This window comes from Bombyx mandarina, chromosome 28 (assembly GCF_030267445.1).
Source record: "Bombyx mandarina strain Sakado chromosome 28, ASM3026744v2".
In the NCBI taxonomy this organism is placed as follows: Eukaryota; Metazoa; Arthropoda; class Insecta; order Lepidoptera; family Bombycidae; genus Bombyx; species Bombyx mandarina.
Window position 1 is genome coordinate 707247 of NC_143233.1, and position 17929 is coordinate 725175.

General features: G+C 43.4%; 1 protein-coding gene and 2 long non-coding RNA genes across 3 annotated transcripts; 1 reads left to right on the forward strand and 2 right to left on the reverse strand.

Annotated features, from left to right (window-relative positions):
- Positions 1-60: 60 nt before the first annotated feature.
- Positions 61-1681, forward strand: LOC149499665 (uncharacterized). Its single transcript, XR_016325547.1, has 2 exons — positions 61-633; positions 876-1681. It is a non-coding gene; the product is annotated as an uncharacterized LOC149499665 (long non-coding RNA).
- LOC149499666 (uncharacterized) lies at positions 1679-3365 on the reverse strand. Its single transcript, XR_016325546.1, has 3 exons — positions 2525-3365; positions 2194-2441; positions 1679-2089 (listed from the first exon to the last, which is right to left on the reverse strand). It is a non-coding gene; the product is annotated as an uncharacterized LOC149499666 (long non-coding RNA).
- A 202-nt stretch (positions 3366-3567) lies between these two features.
- Positions 3568-11922, reverse strand: LOC149499667 (juvenile hormone epoxide hydrolase-like). The gene is made up of 7 exons (XM_089739045.1): positions 11436-11922; positions 10483-10710; positions 9751-9915; positions 8794-8979; positions 6710-6872; positions 5622-5856; positions 3568-4617 (listed from the first exon to the last, which is right to left on the reverse strand). The coding sequence occupies exons 1-7, from the start codon at positions 11616-11618 to the stop codon at positions 4377-4379; spliced, it is 1401 nt and encodes a 466-aa protein (XP_089595171.1). The 5' UTR covers positions 11619-11922; the 3' UTR covers positions 3568-4376.
- Between the last annotated feature and the right edge of the window lie 6007 nt (positions 11923-17929).

The window sequence follows — 17929 nt, forward strand, 5'->3', positions numbered from 1 at the left end:
CTCAGGAGGGGTTTGTCAGGAGGGAGACTGTCCTACTATTAACTTACACTCTACAACATTTATTTACTAACGGCCGTTTTCAATAACCTATCTATCCCTAGTTTCGGTTACTAAAGATAGACAAATCTATATTTTTGTCCTTACTTACGTTCCAATAACCTATCGACGGGCAGCAGTTCCTATCGGATTTATCTATCCATCGTCGGGAGGACGGATAGCCTGCTAAAGATAGAACGCTCATACAAATCGTGCTTACTTCCGTTTCAATATGAGTTTTAAGTAACTCTCCGGTAGGCGGCGCTATCTCTAGTATGGGCATTCGCTTATCTGTCAAAATCGGCCGGTTACATGTTTATCTTTCGAAAGTAAATCGCTATAATTTAATAATTGTTTCTCTTCATATTGGCATATTGTAGCAGTGATGATAGTGATATGGAATTATTTCAAATGATAATGGATTGTGATGCAGATAGTGATAGTGAGGCCGATATCATATGGTTAGGAAAATAAAGATCGTCTGAATTACATGGCGAAGATCAATAATTACGAATTTGACTATAGATTTCTGAGCAAAGGTGTTGTGAATGAATTGATTAATTTAATGAGACCATATTTGAGTGTAACGTCAAAAAGGTAAGATAAATTTTAACCATAAAAGTACTCGTTATTACAACTTATATTTGTTTATAGCAATAGCAAAATTATACCTAATTTTTGTTGTGTTACAAAATCACACTCAACAGGAATTCTATAATACTGCTGGATTCCCATGGTGCCCTAAATGACATTCATATACTAATACAATAACCTGGTAGGCTATTTACCTTCATTCTTATTACACACTGATACCTCTACATTTTATATTTGTGTTACAGATTCAAATATAGGAGAGGAATTTAGAAATAGAAAAAGAGTATTTTGAATGTGTAATTTGTGTGCAATGCATCATTGATGTTTCAAAATGTTGTTGCTTGATGGCCTGGGTCTGCTCATGATACAACTATAATTAACCATTCCGATTGAAAAGGTATTTCTTATTTATATTACCTTATTTATATTATTATTATTATATATTATTATTATATTTTTATTTATTTATATTATATATTTAGGTGTTTATATGAATTTAATATGACACTATTATAATAAATTATCTACATATCAAGAGAACATTGATAACAAGGTGGACTTGGAAATTGCTATTTGCTTGCCAATAGAGGCTATCCCCACAACCCTATCTTTTAACGTGATTAATTAACCCACATACTCAATCGGAACGATTTAAAATGAATCACATATTAAAACAAGAAATACTATAGAGAGGTAATCTTTTTTTTTAGTTAAGAGCTTGTTATACTGTATTGTAAAATAATTTAAGCGAATAAATAATGTATAATTTTCAGATGCATTGATGTTTGTAAAAGAAGACTCCCTGTATATCATTGAAAAGTAGATTAGAACTAGAAAATATGCAAGCTGTTATTATAGCTGCCATGCTGCATAATATCGTCAGAAGTATGAATTTAGAAGAATTAGAATCAGAAATTTCAGTCGCAGATACATTACAGGAAAATAATATAATTGTTCGTAACAATTTTTCAAAACTTACATCTGAAATACAACTATGTACTTATAAATAATTGCTTCCAAAGATAATTTATAAAATAAACTCCAAAGATAATTTGACTATTTTTTATTTTCCAAAATGATAATTACATGGTAGTTAGTACATGCAAGATATTTAATTTAGAATTTGTACATATACTTAAAAAACTATCTAACATAAAATTATTATTGCCTACTTAATTAATGAAATTTAATATTCCTTTTAAGTAATTTTTAATTTTTTTAATTATCTAAATCTAACTTAACTTTTGCTACAACAATCTCCTTTTCTTTATTTTCCAAGTCAAGTCTCTTTTTTGCTATTAGATATTCTGCTAATGCATTGTCCCTATGCTAGCCTTGCATTTCTTTTCTTCCATCTTGTTTCCGCTGGGCTGTAAAAGTGTTAAAAATATTATATGTGACCTACAACAATGTGCATGCTTTATCCAAAATTTCATCTGCAATCCTTACCACCTCCAGCCTGTAACAAAGAGCATAATTATTTCAAATACTACGGCAACCTGAACAAAAAATCATGTTTATCAATGTGTTATTAGAGACAAACAATCAACTAATTATACTAACCTTACTAAGGTTGTTTCTTATGTTGCCGTAGCGTTCTTTAAGTTTTCCCATTTTAGTCGAAGCTGCGATGGAGTTCGTGGGAAACGACGAATCGACGAATTAAAATCATTTACAAGGGTTCGCCAAGCCTGCTGCTTCAATTTATTGTTTGTGGCATTTGTTGCCTTATTATTGAAATGTTTTTTCGCCGCCACAAGTTCTGCTAGAATCATCGTCTCATCTTTTGTCATGGTTGCTGCGTTTCTTGACTGAAAAAGATATATTTTCTAAACTTGAACTCAAAGTTTTCAAAGTAAAATTATTATTATCAATGTACTTCATAGATACTTACAGAATTCATTTTATTTCACTGTAGCTCTTTAATTATAAACACACTTAGAATTATAAACGAAAGTTTTAAAGCGTTTTGGAGGTAAGTCATCATCTAATATAGTAGGTAAACAATAGAAAAACAAACAAAAGAAACTGATCACTGCTTATTGGCAAACGGACTGTCAAAACGTTTCGTTTCATAATTTCGACTAGGATAAAAATAGCAATACGTCCAATTTAAAAAAATCTACATATGTTTTTATTACTTTTTGTTATAAACAAATGTGTTTATGATAGTCTACAATATGCTGGTTAAATTATAGTTATAATTTAGAATAAAATAAAATAAGTCTTGATCCTGATGTTGTTTCGTATTTGTAGTAGAACGAAACGTATCAAGAGGCTCGGATAAATCGGAGGGAAGAAGCTATTTACTATTGGTTAAAGAGAGATAGCACTTATCCGTGATTGTGAAACGCAAACTAAGGATAGATACGCTCTTGCTGATATTCGGAGATAGCTATCTATCCGAAAACTCAGATACGTTATTGAAAACGGCCGTAAGGTAAGCACAAACACGCCATGTATTACGGAGGTAGCTAGAAAAGGTTTGCACAAATCCCTCGACTTCTGCGTCAGTGGATTTTGAATAGTAATAGACGCGGGCGAGAGACCTTAGTGAATACAATAATTTGATCGCAATGTTGTCAAGCTGCTCATATTTCTATTTAAGCTGACCGTCTACAATATGTGCATATTGTGAACGTTTATATGTTCCGACCAGTTTCCGATGTATCGTTCGCCGACACCCTGAATCTACTTCATAGAAATTAAGGCAAATAAAAATCATCGCGAAATCAAACCCAGTCGAGACGAAAACTTTTTATTAAAAAAATCGGTTGTCTGTAAAGTCGGTTTACTGACAACAGTTGAACGTGACAACGTCTTTCAATCACGATTCTGCAGGATAGCCGTCGGAGCGCCTTGGTTCCTTAGGAATGTGGATCTCCACGACGACCTGGAGCTCGACTCCCTTAGTAAGTATCTACAGTCGGCATCGCTGCGCCATTTTGAGAAGGCGGCACGACATGAGAACCCTCTCATCGTAGCCGCTGGAAATTACATACCCGACCCAGTAGACCGAATGGTAAACCGTCGACGTCGCCCAAAGCACGTCATTACGGATCCTCCTGATCCATTAACGGTGCTTTTAGGCACCACAAGCACCGGTCACCGTCCTCGTCGAACCCGTCGCTTGCGACGAAGGGTTCGACGAGCGAACTAACCCATAGACACAGCCCACTGAGTTTCTCGCCGGATCTTCTCAGTGGGTCGCGTTTCCGATCCGGTGGTAGATTCCGCGAAGCACTGCTCTTGCTAGGGTCAGTGTTAGCAACTCTCCGGTTGAGCCCCGCGAGCTCACCTACTAACGTTAGGGCGAAGCTGAAATAGCCTCTCAAGGCTATCAGCATAGGTAGGAAAAAAAAAAAAAAAAAAAAAAAAAAAAAAAAAAAAAAAAAAAAAAAAAAAAAAAGACAACGTCATAAGAAAATACTGATGAATGGGTTAAATTTTTCAATAATCGCAATTATCGTTGCTATAAACAATTGACACACATTCACTTTTCACTGAACTTCATACTTGACGAAAGCATGTAAATATGTATTATTGTATAGCAGCTGTCCACGCGGATGCATCGCTCACTCAAGTAGGAGAGAGACAGATGTCGAACGCTGCCGAACGCGGAGGCCGATTGTGCCTCTTTGTCGCTCGTTGCGCGCTCTCGCTTGCACTTCAAGCCTTAATGGAACGCCTCAATGAGTCATATTTTTTCGTGCGTGCAGCCGGCTCCGTCAAATTATAAGACGTTGTCACGTCAAAAACGAATGATCAGTCTTGGAATGAGTCGAACGCCACTTCTTAAACGCGTGAACCGCCTTGAAAACGTCTTCCGCGAACACCTCAGGAAGTTCCAAAGCCAAGAAATGTCCGCCGTCGTCTAAAACCGTCACGTTGAGGAGATTCAGGTACTTCGCACGTAAAACTGCAGGCGGCTGGTAGACCAGCTCGTCTCTGGCCTGAAGAGCCCACGTGGGAACGGGTGATGTAAAACTACAGAGGAAATTCAATTTTGATGAAAAACTCGTTTACTTTTTATTGCTTAGATGGGTGGACGAGCTCACAGCCCACCAGGTGTTAAGTGGTTACTGGAGCCGTAAATGCGCCACCCACCTTGAGATATAAGTTCTAAGGTCTCAGTATAGTTACAACGGCTGCCCCACCCTTCAAATCGAATTACTGCTTCACGGCAAAAATAGGCAGGGCGGTGGTACCTACCCGCGCGCACTCACAAGAGGTCCTACCACCAGTAACTTAAGAAGAAGACACAGTGTAAAAGGTAGAGAGTTCAATAGAGGCAGATTTTATGCGAAGCTCTTTGTTGTATCTGCAAAGTAGACTTTTAGCTTATGGAATAGAGAGTGACAAGCAACACGATAAGCCCGAGAAAATATGTATTTCTTTGTTTTTGAATTACAAATTTAGAGTCGGCGAAACCGCGGGATACCTCTAGTTTAGGTACAGATATTTAGATCCTCAGTTCGTCTAACGATACTCAAGGTTCTTCCATTTGACTCCATACATAAGAGGGCCGTTCGGATTGTTGATAATCACATTCTCACGGATGGTTTGGAGCCTCTGGGTCTGCGGAGGGACTTCGGTTCCCTCTGTATTTTGTACCGTATGTTCCATGGGGAGGGCTCTGAGGAATTGTTCGAGATGGTACCGTCATCTCGTTTTTACCATCGCACCGCCCACCACCGAAGTAGAGTTCATCCATACTACCTGGAGCCACTGCGTTCATCCACAGTGCGTTTCCAGAGTCCTTTTTTGCCACGTACCATCCGGCTATGGAATGAGCTCCCCTCCACGGTGTTTCCCAAGCGCTATGACATATCCTTCTTCAAACGAGGCTTGTGAAGTGTATTAAGCGGTAGGTAGCGGCTTGACTCTGCTCCTGGCATTGCTGAAGTCCATAGGCAACGGTTACCACTCACCATCAGGTGGGCTGTATGCTCGTCTGTCTACAAGGGCAATAAAAAAAAGGTTATACTCACGCTTCCAAATTCATTTCCCTGAATTTGTTACTCATGTTTTCGGAATAGAATCTCATTGAGCTTGTAATAGAGTTGGTAATCCAGTAGACCATTAGATTATCTATCAGCTTTTCCTTGCTAAACCTGAAGCCGAGACCGCCGTCACTCTTAAACTTGTGTTCCTTGCGCGTCCAAACCGCGAATTTCTCTAAAATATACGCTAGAAGACCTGATGGAGAATCCGTCAGCGAAACACCTTGAAGGGAATAAAAAATATATAAATATATATTGTTTTTGTCTTTTTTTTTTGCTTTGATAGGTAGACGAGCTCACAGCCCACCTGGTGTTAAGTGGTTACTGGAGCCCATAGACATTTACAACGTAAATGCGTCACCACCTTGAGATATAAGTTCTAAGGTCTCAAGTACAGTTACAACGGCTGCCCTACCCTTCAAACCGAAACGCATTACTGCTTCACGGCAGAAATAGGTAGGGTGGTGGTTTGTATTTCAGTTTTTTTTTAGAAAAAAAAAACATAACATTTTGTTAGTAAGAATTGCTTATAATCTATGTTAGTAACTTAAAAATCTAACACATAACTATCAGACAAACATTATACATATATCATTACAATTTTTTTCTGCTGCAAAGGCTATTAATCAGCAGGCCCTTGTCGCCAGCATCTTGCTCGATATGATGTTCAGAAGATTTTTGCCACTGTCACACACTCGACGCAATAACGATGCACTTCTCTTTCGCATTATTGCAAAGAAGTCATCTGTGTGAGATGTCGCAAACATTGTGGATGCACTACAAAAACGCGGCAGTGACAACATCATCCTAAACATATATATATTGAATACGTAAGACCCCGCGTATATGTGGTCCACAGACTATTGAATAGTTCAAACATGTGAAATATAGTGCTCACTTCACAACTCTGCGGGGTTTTTTGCATCATACCTTGGTGCAAAATAGTAAGTGCTGGTCGCGACCTCTGACGTGAGGAATATGATTCGAGGCGGAGGATCGTGGTTTGCTGACTTAGGAAATTTAAGGAATGAGGATCTCCCAATTCTTTTTTTAACAGCAGATAAAGTATTACTTACCTACTGTATCAGGCTTTGTGGCTTGTAAGTGAAAGTATCCAAACTCCTCCAACAGGTACGCCAGATGTTTTGAAAGTGGATACATTCTTTCGGCTAGATGATCTTCCACTATTAGCGACGGTATTAAAGCACCAAGCAGAGTTCTGAGCAGGGCGTGAGGATGCTGTGAATGTTCCACTCTTTTTTTTCCTACCAAAGCTGATGGTCTTGAGAGACCATATCATTGTAGGTGTGCGCACGGGGCTTAAACCTGACGTTGTTGCTAACACGAACCCTAGCAAGAGCCGTGCTTCGTAGAATCTACCACTGGATCGGAAACGCGACCCACTGAGAAGATCCGGCGAGAAACTCAGTGGGCTGTGTCTGTGGGTTAATTTACTCGCCGAGCCTGTCGTCGCAAGCGACAGGTTCAACAAGAACGATAACCGGACGTTTCACAGGAAGCTAGATACTTATTATTATACCGGATTTTATCGGAATATGAAGATTCATATCATCAATCAGGAAAATAAAAAAATCGCTAATCCTGTTTATCCTTGTAAGGATAAGGGGTCTAGCTGTTTAAAATATTGAATTGTCGTCGGTCCTTAATAATTATGCCAAATTTCAAGTTAAGCTGACGTTTTGAAGGGGCTTAAAATCATGTTCAAAGATTCCGTCACATACTACATAGAGACTAATATATGTATGTATGAAGCCACGGAATAGATAAATAAGGTTGGAATGGTAATGTAGGCGGGGCAAGCGTGCCACAGTTATGATTGTACAAACATAACTCGACCGATTCTTTCATTTACCGCGTTTAGTGCGCTTCGGACTACTTGGGCGAACAGATCTCCGCTTTATAGTGCCGTGTTGTGCAATTATAACTTGTAAAACAAAAAGTCAGACCTCAAGTATAGAGCGAGGAGGTATATCTTTCGATCGGTAAGTCGAAATTACCATTTAATTACAATATTATTTGTCTAAAACATAAAAATATACTGAGCATTATGAAATTCCAAACATTAACAATATTATTGCAGCAAGTTATAAATAGCATACATTGCGCGATGTGTACTCGCCCAATGAACGCAATGACCAAGTCAGCTTCCAATGTACTACATGCATTGCGTTCTCTACACTTCAATCTTTGAAATTTCGGCCTTTGCCCTGAGTGCCGTGGTGCAGTTTGTCGATAGTGAGGTGACCATGTGGTGAAATAAAATCATCGACAGAATTCTGGACTATATTTACATTTGACATGGATAATTTTTTCATTATTTTATATTTTATTAATGATACCTAGTATATTCTTAGTGAGACGTATTTTGAGTAAAATAAATATGTATTATTATTATTGAATTATTATAATTGAATTAATGTGAAGGTATAATATAAAGGGACATGTAGACCTCTCATTTACGGGTATTTACTATATTGTCTAAGACGTATTAAAATCTAAGTAAAATGCTATTTGACTTATGCAGTAAATGAAAAATTTTAGGTTTCCTAAAGAACCTAACGCCAGGGAACAATGGATTGACGTGACAGGTAGAGGAAACTGGAGACAAAGACGAGTACTATTTGCTGTAAACATTTTACTGAAAATTATTTTACCATAAAAAAAACAGAATACACTTAGTTTTGAAAAATTCATTCGCAATTAATAGCAACAGGGACAGTGACTATTTGTAATTAATAAAAGTAAAATAGTTTTCATTTTCAATATTTATTTCATGTTTCATTTTCTCCATTCATTCATCAGATAATTTATCGATAAAGAATATCGATTTTATCAAGCACTAGCGTGTATGAACATTTTTATTGCCTTTTTGCGTGTGTGAGTGTGTATGCCTACGGGTGTTTTGTGCTAGTTTGCGAACGAATATCTGTCCTGAGATTTATGTGTGGGTGTTTTTGTTGTGTGCGAAATACTTGTAATCACAGTATGTGTATGTGTAGAAATTAAAATAGTGGGGATGAAGCGGCGACACTGGTTCTCATACAAAATTAGAGCAAAGGCATTTCCAACCTTATTTATCTATTCCGTGTATGAAGCTAATAAAAGCGTATTAAAAGCAGTTTCAATGTCCTAATGATACCTGTGTAACAGCTGAATTACTGTGATGCCCAAGAACATCTTCAGGGAATAGGGTGACCATGGCCGAGGCAATGGCTGCGCCCCAATCTCCCCCTTGTATGTAAAATTTATCATGACCCAATCTTTTCATTAATATTCTGAAGATATCTGCTACGTAGGGCAAAGATAAGCCTGGTCTCACTGCAGCCTGAAAATATACAGGTTCGGGAAGACCGCGAAGAAAGTATAGTAAATTATTTATTTATTTATTTATAACTTCATAAACTAGAAAGTATAAAGGCAGACTTAATGCCGAAGGCATTCTCTAACAGTCTACCTTAGGGGAGTGCAGAGATGAACCTTGGTAGATGTAGTGTGAAGGTGATATTACTTAAACATATATTTATATAATTATTAGGGTGTTGTGTCCCAATAGCAAGAGAAAATTAATCTTGTGATGGTCTTTGTAGCAGCGTATCTTTTAAGAGTCGTTTGATGAGGGCATCTCGAACTCAATATTAAGCTGTCACCTTGGAAAGACTAAGTATATGGTACATAACATATTAATAATGTTGAATAATCGATAGCTACCCTTTTACTCATAATTTGAACACAATGACTTGACTTAGTCAGTTCTCGACTTCTCTTCTTAGGTTTTTATTTTTTATTTTTTTATTGCTTAATTGTGTGGACGAGCTCACAGTCCACCTGGTGTTAAGTGGCTACCGGAGTCCATAGACATCTACAACGTAAATGCCGCCACCCACCTTGAGATATGAGTTCTAAGGTCTCAGTATAGTTACAACAGCTGCCCCACACTTCAAACTGAAACGCATCACTGCTTCACGGCAGAAATAGGCGGGGTAGTGGTACCTACGCGCGCGGACTCACAAGAGGACCTACCACCAGTAAAAAATAACTAAACTAATTTTATGTATAAACTAACTCGAAATGCGAAGCTACATTCTTACAGACTTACATCAGAAAAACCATATCCGGGTAGACTCGGGACTATGACTTCAAAGGCAAAATCATACCCAGAATTTTGACTGGTCAGCAGGGGGATGGCTTCGTAGAACTCCCTGACGGAACCTGGCCAGCCATGTAATAGAAGAAGGGGCAGAGTCTGGACTCCAGCAGATACCTGGAATATTAATACATTCCTGCAACAGGATCCGATTACTAATTGTTGCTCTGGTCATTTGTTCTTGGCAGTGCTCAACTGTTTATTTGAGTTGTTTAGACAATTTACTAATGCACAATTCTGTGACTTAGTCTACATAGACATATTTTGGGAAGAATGGGGTTAGGTTTTCTCTTTTTTATCACTTTACCGGTTATCAACGGAGTTATACTCGCCAGTTTTACTTAGAACGACCTAGTACAAGTACCGTGCTATAGCTTTAGTGGGTAGGTATAATGGTGTAGGTAGGACTTGATGATATTATTTGCTTTATGCATTTTTTCCAATCGAATTAAATACTTATAAGCAATTAAAAAAGATTCCGAATAACAGAATCAAGAGGGCGAGTAAGTAATCAGGAGGTACAAAAAGCAAACGTCATCCATGGCATTAACAGTGTCAATGCATTATGAACAACAAGCAATTGTGAGCACTTTAGAACACATAATTGATTGAACGTTAATAAGATCAGCGGTTTGTGTACACGGTATAACACATTACTACACTTCTATAGTTACTACTATTAACCTGAGGCTTAACTCTGATGAAATGAATGTCCAGGCCCTTGATACTGGTCTTGAAATGTGGAAACTGATTAAAGAACTTTTCTCGGTCAGCAAATTTATACTCTTCGGCCCAGTATTTCAGCCAGGGTTCTAGGGCAGCCGTGTTGAAGCCGTATTCGAAGGTCACACCCTCTAGTGGCGGGGCGAAGGGTCGATGATTCTTGAGACGATATTTCAAATCGTCGATTACCTGAAAGATAGCTCCATCAGTATGTATCTTCAGTCAGTCAGATAAAGCGGCACGACACGAGAACCCTCTCATCGTGGCCGCCGGTAACTACATTCCCGATCCTGGGGACAGAATGGAAAGCAGTCGACGTCGCCCCAAACACGTCATTTCGGATCCGATAGAATACTTTCGGTTTCAACTTTTGTATTACACCGTAACGCATAGTTTTTTAAAACGAAGTAGGATTTAAAATGTTGAATTATCCGGCCTTAGGCAGCGGCTTGGCTCGGTAGGCAGCGGCTTGGCTCGGTAGGCAGCGGCTTGGCTCTGCCCTTGGCATTGCTGAAGTCTATGGGCGACAGTAACCACTCACCATCAGATGGGCCGTATGCTCGCCTGCCTACAAAGGCAATAAAAAAAAAAACCTTAGATATTTGTTTGAATCTTGGATTAGTGCTGAGAAAGAATTATTTTTATTGCATATATGGGTGGACGAGCTCACAGCCCACCTGGGGTTAAGTGGTTACTGGAGCCCATAGACATCTACAACGTAAATGCGCCACCCACCTTGAGATATAAGTTCTAAGGTCTCAAGTATAGTGACAACGGCTGCCCCACCCTTCAAACCGAAACGCATTTCTGCTTCACGGCTGAAATAGGCGGGGTGGTGGTACCTACCCGCGCGGACTCACAAGAGGTCCTACCACCATTAAAAAAAATACGGCCATCAATATCGACTTACGAACCTTCTTTTCGAATTTAATTTCAAAGGGCCTTATACTAATGTCTTCTCTGCCTTTCAGCTCGATCGGTCCCCACCACGCGTTGGGATCTAGCTGTGGTGGTTTCGAAGGCTGCAGCCAGTTAAAAATGTACCAAAATGCCACAGCTATAGCCGCTACCGCTAGAACTGTGGTGAATCGAGACATCTAAAAACATTAGAAGTTCAGTTAATTTTTACTACTGGTGATTCCGATCTGGTGGTAGATTCAGCGAAGCACTGCTCTTCCTAAGGCCATTGTCAGCAAACTCTCAGGTTAAGTCTGTAAGCTTACCGGCAAATAGGTAGGGACAAAAATTGTTACTGCCATAGACGGATAGAATCTTGAGCGGGTCTGGTCTTCACTTGTTATTACTGACTTGTTCATTGTTTTTTCTGTGTCTTGAGTAATTTTTATGTGATGAAATTGTATATAAAATCGACGGTAAAGTCGATCAAAAGCATATTGATTTTGAAACATAGCATTTTTGCTCTACGTAGTCACGTCGCTGAAGACGGAAAACAGATGTTTGCCTACATTTAACTGTGTTTGTTTATTTATTTATTTATTTTATTAGGCTCACAATACACATCACAAGCTAAAGATATGACGGTGTTAACGATATTTATGTTATATAGCACGTGCAATAGGAGTGACTCACACAAGCCAGGTGCGCCGGCCGTGTCGTTCCACTCGTAAACAACAGCTGCAACAGAAGTGACTCATAAGCCAGCTGCGCCGGCTAGTATAAAAAGGCGGTACGTGCCTCGCAATGAACGTTTGATATTCAAACTGTATAACATGGGAGTGCCAGACAGACTCGTGCTCATCATACGAGACTACTTGTCGAACCGTTCGTTCCGATATCGAGTCGAGGGAACGCGTTCCCGGCCCCGTCACGTCACAGCCGGAGTCCCGCAAGGCTCCGCCCTCTCCCCGTTACTATTCAGTTTGTATATCAACGATATACCCCGGTCTCCGGAGACCCATCTGGCGCTCTTCGCCGATGACACCGCCATCTACTACTCGTGTAGGAAGAAGGCGTTGCTTCATCGACGACTTCAGACCGCAGCTACCACCATGGGACAGTGGTTCCGGAAGTGGCGCATCGACATTAACCCCACGAAAAGCACAGCGGTGCTCTTCAAAAGGGGTCGCCCTCCGAACACCACGCTGAGCATCCCCCTCCCGACTAGGCGCGTCAATACCCCCGCCCCCGCCGTTCGCCCGATCACGATGTTCGACCAGCCCATACCGTGGGCCCCGAAGGTCAAATATTTAGGCGTCACCCTCGACAGTAGGATGACATTCCGCCCCCACATTAAGACGGTACGCGACCGTGCCGCCTTCATTCTAGGACGTCTCTACCCGATGATATGTAGGCGAAGTAAAATGTCCCTTAGAAATAAGGTGACACTCTACAAAACTTGCATACGCCCCGTCATGACCTATGCAAGTGTAGTGTTCGCTCACGCGGCCCGCATACACCTAAAAACATTTCAAATTATTCAATCCCGTTTTTGCAGGATAGCCGTCGGAGCCCCGTGGTTCGTCAGGAACGTCGACCTCCATGACGACCTGGACTTAGAGTCCATCAGTAAGTATCTGCAGTCGGCGTCCATGCGCCACTTCGATAAAGCGGCACGACACGAGAACCCTCTCATCGTGGCCGCCGGTAACTACATTCCCGATCCTGCGGACAGAATGGAAAGCAGTCGACGTCGCCCAAAACACGTCATCTCGGATCCTCCCGATCCACTAACGGTGCTTTTAGGTAATTCAAGCACCGGTCACCGTTCTCGTCGAACCCGTCGCTTGCGACGAAGGGCTCGACGAGTAAATTAACTCTCAGACACAGCCCACTGAGTTTCTCGCCGGATCTTCTCAGTGGGTCGCGTTTCCGATCCGGTGGTAGATTCTGCGAAGCACGACTCTTGCTAGGGTTCGTGTTAGCAACGTCATCAGGTTTGAGCCCCGTGAGCTCACCTACAAAAGTTAGGGTTACGCTGACATAGCCTCTCAAGGCTCTCAGCTTAGGTAGGAAAAAAAAAAAAAAAAAAAAAAAAACGCAATGAACATTCGTTCGACTGCGTTTGCCCGGTGCACTTACTATATCGTTGTTACGTTGTGTGATTCAGTGACTGTTGTACGTACTGGTTCAAGTTGGACAAGTGTTAAAGTGAATTGTCAAGTTAACATATTGTTGATTAAATCAGAAACCAAAGGTGACTTCGTTTTACTTGGTGTTCAACAAGATAATATCTACCCTCAAGCTTACAGATACATAAAAAAACACAAATAAAAAGAAACAAAATCTGGCTTGCAACATAAGTTATGTATATTTATGTATACCCGCAATAGTCGAAATTCGACTATAATTAATTGGAATTGTAAGTTTGTACACTATTGTGATTGTATTTTATACTTCTATAATCACAAATTTCGCCAAGGCTACACTATAAAAAATATTAATAAAGGCAAACAATATTTAATCTATTCTCAATTTGACAACAGACGTCAAGCACAAAAGTTTGACAATAAATAGTATGCATGCGTGTGTGCATCAAATACATGGTATGTAGTGTGTGTAATGTTTTCTTTATCGATTTAATGTATCTTTTATGCATTATTTAAAAAAAATATTAGCATTGTGCACTTCTTCTCTATATTCTCTATAAGTGTGGAAAATTTCATATTCCTCCGTTCGCGCAATTTTCGTAAAAAGGGATACAAAGTTTTGGCTTCACGTATTAATATATAGATTGCGTGCCGTATATGCGTAGTGTTAATAATTGTGAAAAGTTCCGTGTCGATATTTAAAACAAATGTTTTTTGATACCTTAAGTTTAAGACAATCTCCGAATCTATTTACTGGATAATTTTCAGACTTACAAAGCTTTATTTTGATGTAACAATACACTAAGCCAATATTGGAATGAAATCGGATTTCTTATAGTTGATAGTTGTTATCTTTTATAGTTGAATTCGAATAGACTGGGTTCAGTATAAAAACTAATTACAAAATCCACTTTGAAAAGTATGAGTTCAAAATCCGCTTTCAAAAGTATTTCAAAAGGTTATACGATACAATGTTGACTTTGACCTCATCTCTTAAGGTCAGTGACGATATTCACGGTGTGACGTCCATGAGCTCTGATGACCATTTGACATAAGGATCGTAAACTAGTTCAAACGTCTATGCCGGCTGTATGCTTATCTTCTTAAAAAGGCAGTAAAAAATTACTGCACTAACGGCACTCCCTAACGGCCTCGGTGGTAAGGAAGTTAGCGCCTCTGATGACCTGGAATGATAGGTTACTGCAGGCAAGACTGCAACCAAACGTGCTGCTCCCAAGGACGCCTTTTTTTATTGCTTAGATAGGTGGACGAGCTCACAGCCCACCTGGTGTTAAGTGGTTACCGGAGCCCATAGACATCTACAACGTAAATGCGCCACCCATCTCGAGATATAAGTTCTAAGGTCTCAGTATAGTTACAACGGCTACCCCACCCTTCGAACCGAAACGCATTACTGCTTCACGGCGGAAATAGGCGGGGTGGTGGTACCTACCCGTGCGGACTCCCAAGAGGTCCTACCACCGTTAATGGATCCGTAATATCAGTTCGTTCTGGTTAATAACTGCAGAACTACGGGCTCAGAGTTTGTTTTCCCTATTCAGTCATAAAATTTTACAGAGATACCTACTTTCGATTTCGAATCTGGACGTTCTTATGATGGTCGCGAGTAATTATCGTTCCAGTAACCCGCTGAAGAGGCCATTCAGTTTGGGGACGGTGACGGCAACCGCCAAAGGTATACCTAAGCACTTTTTTTTTTTATTGGTCGGATGGGCGGACGAGCTCACGGTCCACCTGATCTTAATTGGTTACCGGAGCCCATAGACATCTATAATGTAAATGCCGCCATCCAACTTGAAACATGAGTTGTAAGGTCTCACTTTTTATATTTTGTTTTTTACTTTTGTTGTTTTTCACTTTTTACTTTTTCACTTTTTTATATTTTATATATTGATAAAGTCGAAGATAACTCTTGGCTTTCATAGATCCGATTATCAAGTCGGGTAGATATACGCGGACGATCTCATGCGACCCTTTTTTTTTTTTTTTTTTTTTCGGGCCGGGGGCCGAACCTCCTACGAGGTCCCCGCGCCTAGGGGGCGCGCGGGGTATGTGAGACTCAACGATCTGCAGGTGTTGAGAGCAGATCGCGGGCCCAAGGATTTTAGGGCCCACCCACTAAACGACTTCCCTGCACTCTTACACCCGACGTCCGATCTCCGTCCGGGGTCAGAACCCGTTCAGAGTAGGGGGGTTCCCGCGGTCAACACTACAACCAGACACGCGGCGCCACCCCGAGGACGCCCGACCGACGGGTCGTCGAGGCGATAGTCGACGACCAACGACGTCGGTCTCCGCGGTACGGCGGCCCTACCAGGCCGCCCGGGCGGTGCCGCTGGTGTTCCGGGATACCCCGCTGGGCCAGAACCAGCCTGCCGGGTCGGAACGCGATACACCGCCGACCGGGTTGCTCTTCAACAGTATGTTCGGCGACGACAGCGACGACGAAAATGCGGACCGCATCGCAGTCCGCAGCCGCCGACGCGCCGTCCCGTCCTCCTGGTGCCAGCGCGCTAGAGTGACGGTAGCGTGCGGCGCAGCCTCAACCCCCTTAGGTCGCCCCGTGACCATCACCGGGAGGAGACTGCCTCCTCATAGGGGCTGGAGCTGGACAAACGCCCTCCTCCGAACCCCGGCTCGACGGCGGCGGCACGGCGCCGAGAGGGAAGAAGAGCTCTCCCTCTCCCGTTCCGCCGCCTCCTTCTGCGAGATGGTGGACTCGCAGAAGTCGAGCATCGCCTGCCAGGACTCGTCGCTGCCAAGCATCGTAGCCACGACGGTCGGAAGCGACAAGTCCGGTCCTATTTTTGCAACGAGGACGCGGCGCTGCTCCGCGAAAGCGGTGCAGTACGCGAGCGTGTGCTCCGCCGTGTCCTCGTTGCAGCCACTGCAGTGGTGGCACTTCGGCGTCGGCTCCCTCCGGGCGACGAGGTGCAGGTAGCGACCGAAACAGCCGTGTCCCGTGAGCACCTGCGTCGCTCGGAAGGTGAGACGTCCTCGGTCGCGATTCACCCAGTCCGAGAGGACCGGGCGGATCGCCTCGACAGTCCGTCGCCCGTAGGCGGGGTCCGCCAGGCGGCGAGACCACGCCTCGAGCACGGCACGCCGAGATTGAAGTTTCCGCGCTCGAACTTCCGCCGCGCCGGGACGCGGCTCCCCCCTGGAGCGGAGATCGCATCGCCACGCGTAATCCGCAGCGAGCGCCTCCGCTTCTAGGTCCCAGGGAGGCGTCCCAGCTAGCACGCACGCCGCCTCAAACGAGACGGTGCGGTATCCACGAACCGCCCTGACCGCAATCGCGCGCTGCGGACGTCGCAACGCCGCAACGTTGTCACGGGTCAGGGCGTGGCACCACACGGGAGCCCCGTACAGTGCCATCGACCGCACCACCCCCGTGTAGAGGCGGCGCACTACCACGTCAGGCCCCCCGATGTTCGGCAACAGCCGACTCAGCGAGCCGGCAGCCGCCATCAGTCGGGGACCTAATCTTTCAAAGTGAGCGCGGAAGCTCCAACGACCGTCCAGTACGAGACCGAGGTACCGCAACCCGGTTGCCTCGATCTCGACGCGAACGCCTCCGATCACGAGGTGGGCCCCCTGAGGCGGCGCTCTCCGGGCCCCGTGAAACAACAGGGCCTGGGATTTATCAAGCGCCACCTCCAGACCCAACCGTCGGATCCTGCCGATGACGAAGGCCACCCCCACGCAGGAAAGACGAGCAGACTCGCGCAAATCCTTCCCCCGGGCCACGACCAAAGTGTCGTCCGCGTAGCAAACTATGCTTAGACCCGGGAGAGGAGCGCTAAGGGCGCTCCGCAGGACCCAATCATAGCCGATGTTCCACAAGAGAGGGCCAAGGACCGACCCCTGTGGAACACCGCGCTCAACGGGGAAGCGGAGCACCGTCCCACCGTGCCCGGTGCACACGACCGACCTATCCTCGAGGTAGGACCCGATCAGCCGACGGAGATACGCAGGGACGCCATGATACTGCAGCGCCCCCGCGATTACCGACCAGGGTAGGGTGTTGAACGCATTGGCGATGTCCAGGGACACCGCCAGTGCAACCCCACCCCGGCCGACAGCCTCATCAGAGAGGGCGCGCACGCGCATCACCGCGTCGATGGTCGAACGGCCCTCCCTGAATCCGAACTGCTCCGCTGACAGATCAGGACCCACTCCCGTCAGGTGCTGGACGATGCGGGCGGCCACCACCCGCTCGAGCAGTTTTCCCGCCTCGTCCAGCAACACGATGGGACGATACCCCGCAGGTGAGTCCGCAGGGCGTCCCTCCTTCCTTAGCAGAACAAGTCTGCCCGTCTTCCACTGCTTTGGAAACC